Below are 5478 nucleotides of genomic sequence, written 5' to 3'. Positions count from 1 at the left end.
CGCGCCCCGCAGACCCTGCCCTCGCCCGAGGCGGACGCGCTCGCCGGCAGCAAGCACAAAGAGGAGAAGGCCGACCTGGACCCCAGTAAGTTGGGAGCAATTTTCCTTTACAACCGGCGCGGGAGGGGAGGAGAGGCCGAGCGGGGGGAGCCGGATTACAGCCCCTCCGAGTGGCGCAGGGAGCGCGGGAGAGGGGTGAGGGCGAAGGGGTGAGGACTCAATAAAAGCGAATTACCTTGGGGAGCTTTCAGGGGCAGGAAGGTCTGAAAGGGGGCCCCCGAGGAGCCAGGTTGGGAGAGAGCTGAGGGGGGCTCCTCTCCCAGGAGCAGGTTTGGAGGAGAGACCCCCGCCCTCCGCACCCCCAGCCCAGGCTTTTTGGCTCAGTCGTTACTTTCGAAGAAATGCAGACAGGGCCAGGGGCTGGAGTGGGGGCGAGGTTCATTTTATGGTTTGAGGTGGGATGGGGCAGAGATGAGGAGGACACTAGGGGCAGGGAGAGAATTCACCCTACCTCCCAGCCAGCATGGGGTGGGGGTGGGGGGGTCCTCACACCACTGGAGATTAATAAAACTCAAGGTCTATGGACTTCTCTCCCAGGACCACTGAGTGCAGGGTCTGGGGGAACTTGGAGAGACAGGACTTGCAGAGTTGGGGGAGAGAAGTGGGGTCCCAGCCTCAAACTTGAAAGCCCTCTTCTGAGGGTCTGCAGGAGAGAAGGTAGAAAATGGGGGTGTCAGGGATGAGGAGTGGGGAGAGACATCTCCCCCATTAAAGAATTACACACACACATACACACACACACACACACACACACACACACTCCAATCTGGGAGACAGGAGCCTTTAAGTGTTGCAAAGAAGGGCAGGGGTAGGTGGGGAGGGGCAGGTGGGAGCTGTAGGGCCAGGGAAAGCAGAAAGAAGGGAAACAGCAGGGGAGGGGTACAGCCCCCTGGGTGTGAGGAAGTGTCTGGGGGAGTCCCAGGAGGGGGCTCCAGGAAATCCTTTCCTCCAGCCCCATAAGGGGCCGGGGCCTAATTATACCCCTCTGAGCCTTCCCTCCTTGCCCTCAGCTACTCTCATAAACCTGAAATTGGAGGCTTCGCTCCTGCAGAGCCTGTCCTGGGGCTGGCCGGAGGGGTGGGGGCCCTGGAAGTCAAACAGGGAAGCTCACATATAGGGGGGGCCTGATTCCAAGGCCAGCAGCTCTCTGGGGAAGAGGAGGAAGGCTTTTCCTAGCCCAGCATCACCCTGAGAATTCGCCTCAGCAGGGTTGGACTCAGAGAGCGGAGATGAGCAACAGCGCTGGAGTGGGTAGTGAGGGGCTTAGGGACTCTCAGGGTCAGGAAGCAGAACTGCTGAAATTTCAGGACTTGGTCGTGGGCTGGGTGGATGGGAGGGGGCAAAGGAGGAGGGAAGTGGGGAGGAGAGAGACCTCACTATAAAAATAAAAAACAAGAGAGAGAAGCATTTATGGGCCTATGAAACGGTTGGGAATTTGGACTTTTTATGGGGATATTCTCCAGTTACTGCTCTTGAAGCTGAGGACCAGACTGTTGGGGCTTTGATAGCTTTGATTTCCTACAGTTTTAGGAAACTGAAGTAGGGGGACATGGGGAGAGGGGCAGAATGCAAAAAGAGTGAGGGGAAATGCCTACAGCAAAACGTGTCCAAATTCAGGTTCAATTATTGGGTTTTGATAGCCTGGCAAAGACTGGGGGTGGAGTGGCAGGGATCCTGGGCTGGAAAGGGTCTCCACTGACCCCTGCCTGTGTTTGGCCCTCCAGGCAACCCCGTGGCCAACTGGATCCACGCCCGCTCCACGAGGAAGAAGCGCTGCCCCTACACCAAGTACCAGACGCTGGAACTGGAGAAGGAGTTTCTCTTCAATATGTATTTAACCAGGGACCGTCGGTACGAGGTGGCCCGGGTTCTCAACCTCACCGAGCGGCAGGTCAAAATCTGGTTTCAAAACCGGAGGATGAAGATGAAAAAGATGAATAAAGAGAAAACCGACAAGGAGCAATCCTAAACCCTGCCCCAGCCTGCTGCCTCGGCACAGCCAAGGGAAAAACAAAAAACCCCACAAAAAACCCAGCCCAGGCGGGAGAGAGCACGAAAAAGGAAAGGAAAGAGCAAGCTAGAGAAAAGCCAATCAGCTTAAAAAGAAAAAAAAAAGGAAAGGGAAAAGGAAAACTCTTGCGATTTGGGAGGGTTCAGTGTTGAGAAATTGGTGTTTTAGAGTTAGTTCTACCCAGCGAGGATCAGGAGGCGGGGAGAGAAGCCGCATTCTCTTCTCCTGCGCAACTGAAATAAATGACACACACAATGTGATTTTTTTCCTCCTTTCTTCAGAGAAGCCAGTACTTGAATCGCTATATTTCTATTTTTTTTCCTGTATCATATTTGGTCCGGGCCATCTCTCCCCAGGCCTGGGGTGCTCTGCGTGCAGATTTTGTACAAAAAAAAAGATACACATACACACACAATAATGATTCCCAGCCCAGGAGCTGAGGGGCGAGGGCCGGGGATGGTGCCGCAGGCTGGGTCCAGCGCGCAGGCCGGTGCCTCGGGCGTGTACATAGCAGTGTTTCCTATCATCCCCCCGCGTCCGTCCTGTAACGTGCTTCTGTTTGTTATGGTAGAACAGCTCTGTGTTAATATATGGAAGTCACTTAAAAAACCAGAAACCCAACTGCATCCAGTTCTCATTATTTCTCCTCCCTGTGGCTCCCAGGCTGCTGTCGTGGAGGAGGCAAGTGCTCAGATCCTTTGGGGGAGGCTGGAGCCAGGAAGGGGCTCTCTTGACCTCGGGAGGGCAAGTGCCTGCTGCTTCTCTCCAGGCTGGGTGGGGTGGGTGAGGGCTCCAGGGTGGGTGGAGGCTGCTTAGGCCTGGGTCCAGTTGTGCCTGCTCTGATAGCTGCCTAGGAGTTTCCTGGTAGCTCCATGGAGTCCAGGGGGGTGGGGGCATGGCATGAATGGCTTTCCCTCGCTGTAATTAATTGTAATAATTTATGAGTACAGGAGATCGGAGGGAAGAGATAGGTGAAGATGAAAGTTGGGTGCTGGGTGAGGGCCCGGGCTGGATTCTTGCCTGACTGCATCGGTGCTTCGAGGGATGGCTAGGGGGGTTGAGTAGGGAGGGTGTGCAGTTTAGAGGAGGAAGGCCAGCAGCCCTCAGGGAGAATAGGCGCTGAGAACTTCGTTGAGAATAAAAGGAGGAAGATGGGGGGGGGGGCGGAGAGAGAAGAGGAGAGAGAGATATAGTAAGGAAGGAGAAAGATGGCAAAGCCAATACAATCAGAATTAGATTTAGTTTTCACTTCTCAGTGTATTCTCTGTCTCTCTAATGGTTAGTTTGAATGTTGGTCTTGGGTGCAGCTGCAGCATTCTGGGGGGCAGTGTGGCCAGGGCCCAAGGAAGCTACTCAGGGATGAGTCAGGCGTGGAGCGTTCTCTGGTGGCTGAAGGACCCCAGCATAAGGAGGTAGAGATGTGTGTCTGACAGCCTGGAGGGACTGTCAGTTGCACTGTACCCCAGAGTGCCCTCCCCAGAACTGGCAGTTTCATCTGCTAATCAGAAGCAGACACAACTGCAGGGTATGCCTCTGCCTGGGCGCCCCCTTTCTCGGAAATCCCCCAATCTGGAAACTATTAAACTCAGACTGCCTGAAATATAGCCCTTTAATATCTCAGGCTGCCCATTCTGGAGAGGGTGCAGGGTGTTGCTCTGAATTCTTGGGGTGTATCATAAAAGAAAATAATTGGGGACCCTGGGCCTTGTGCAGCTCCCTGGGCCATTGCATTGTCTTACAGGATTGGTGAGGCACTTGTAGGGGCCAGCCCCTCCCCGTCATTTGAATGTCCTACCCCCTCCTTCCATTGAAGGCTCCCCTGTTGGGGGCTGGAGGAAGGTGGGAAGGGGTGAACATTTTGTGTTGATGATATTTTGAGTTGGGCCATCAAAAGTCGCAGACACCAGAGTGGTGTTCCCAGTAGCTGAAGCACCCTCCCCTCTTTCCCGCTTAAGACACATCCTTTCCAATTCCAGAATCCATTGTTTCCTTGGTCCTTTTGAAAGGTGCTTTGCCTGTAGATTTCTCGCCTTTCTCGCCGCCTCACTCCTCCCTTTGGCCATTTTGCTGTTCTGTGACCCTGGCCTCAGTTCCGCACCCACTGGGGAACAAGGCACCCATCTGCCCGGGTCCTGACCGCAGGGACTCAGGCTTCTCTCCCAGCCCCGAAGCTTGGCGGCCTTTCCGGGCTTCCAGCCGCCCCTGTTCCAAGGCCCTTTCGCCTCCCCTCGGCCGTCAGCGGGGCCTGCTTCCTGCAGCTGCCCAGCCGGCCTGAAGGCGGGCAGCAAGGAGGGCGCAGGGCTCCAGGGCCCCCAGGAGAGCGCGGGATCCAGAGCAGGCCCACCCGCCCCGGCCTACTGTTCAGTACCAGCTCAGCCGCCTGCAGGTCAGGATTGGATTCAATTTTTATTTATTATAATTTGTGAGTTAAAACCACCACGACACAACACACATCTGGGGAAAGAAACGAAAGCGGGGGGGAAAGGGGCTAGCAAACGCCCTCCTGCCCCTAATCTTCCCCTCCCACCTCTCCTCTGCTCCTTTGTCAGAATCACAAAACCCTAAAGGTTGTTCCACTTGGAAAGGCCGGGGATAGGTACATTTCCGCAGCACCGAAATGCCACTTTTATGGCGCTGTTTGTCTCCCTGCGCTGGATTCTGAATGGGGCCGAACAAAACAGCAGCGCGGAGCTGGCTAGACGTCTGGGCTTAATTGTTTTATGGTTTAAATAAGGTGGACACTCTTCCCTTTGAAATCAGATTATAGGAATGTTTTGTCTATGGCCCACGGAGAACAGGACCTCACTGGCTGGGAGGGAGAGGTGGAGAGAGCGCGCGTGAGAGAGGGATGGGCTGCAAACCAGGGGGCAAACAGCCGGGAGAAGTCAGAGTCCCACCCCAAAGTCCAGCGGGCAGCGGCGGAATAGGCGGTGCGGCACCAGCGGCAGGGTAAGAAGAGCCAGGAGTTCAGGGTGCAGCCTCGGGCAGGTGGTTGCGGGAGCTTCAGAGCGTGCGTCGGCGTGCGCGGAGGTGTTCCCAGCCCAGAAATGCGCCTGAAGAGGGGAGGAGGAAGGATCGCGGCAGTGCCTTTGCTTGGTGTCTCTTAATGCGGGAAGAGAAGGTTTCAAAAAGAGAGAATAGTGTGAGCCCTTTGACAGGTTTATCTCGAGAACTTATAAAACAAAGGAAAAGCGGTCCCGGGGGAACTCCCTTGCAGGGACCCTCCTCCCCGTCGCCCATTTGGAAACTCCTTCCTGCCACTTTTCACCTTAGGGCCAAGCCTGAGACCCGCTTGCTCCCTCCCTCGGCTTTTCCCCGGCTGGACTGCATTGGAGAAAACGAACGCGAGGTGGCGCTGTTGTTCAATATTAGAGGCGGCGGCGGCGCCCCTGGCCCGCCTGGCCGCG

At 55.6% G+C, this 5478-nt stretch overlaps 1 protein-coding gene and 1 long non-coding RNA gene across 2 annotated transcripts in view; one reads left to right on the top strand and one right to left on the bottom strand.

The window, feature by feature from the left end:
• The window catches only part of HOXC9 (homeobox C9), a 3473-nt gene extending 790 nt beyond the window's left edge, over positions 1-2683 (top strand). Inside the window, exons 2-3 of the mRNA XM_006757096.2 lie at positions 6-85; positions 1785-2683. Of these exons, the coding sequence (XP_006757159.1) occupies positions 6-85; positions 1785-2029 (325 nt within the window). The 3' untranslated portion in view covers positions 2030-2683. The remainder of the gene's footprint in view (positions 1-5; positions 86-1784) is intronic.
• Positions 2684-4458: 1775 nt separating this feature from the next.
• The window catches only part of LOC107182028, a 3483-nt gene continuing 2463 nt past the window's right edge, over positions 4459-5478 (bottom strand). Inside the window, exon 2 of the long non-coding RNA XR_001512747.1 lies at positions 4459-5173. This is a non-coding gene — a long non-coding RNA (uncharacterized LOC107182028). The remainder of the gene's footprint in view (positions 5174-5478) is intronic.

This window comes from Myotis davidii, unplaced genomic scaffold (genome assembly GCF_000327345.1).
Source record: "Myotis davidii unplaced genomic scaffold, ASM32734v1 scaffold233, whole genome shotgun sequence".
Taxonomy (NCBI): domain Eukaryota; kingdom Metazoa; phylum Chordata; class Mammalia; order Chiroptera; family Vespertilionidae; genus Myotis; species Myotis davidii.
The sequence above is the reverse complement of the archived record's forward strand: the minus strand, read 5'-3'. Positions and strand labels throughout refer to the sequence as shown.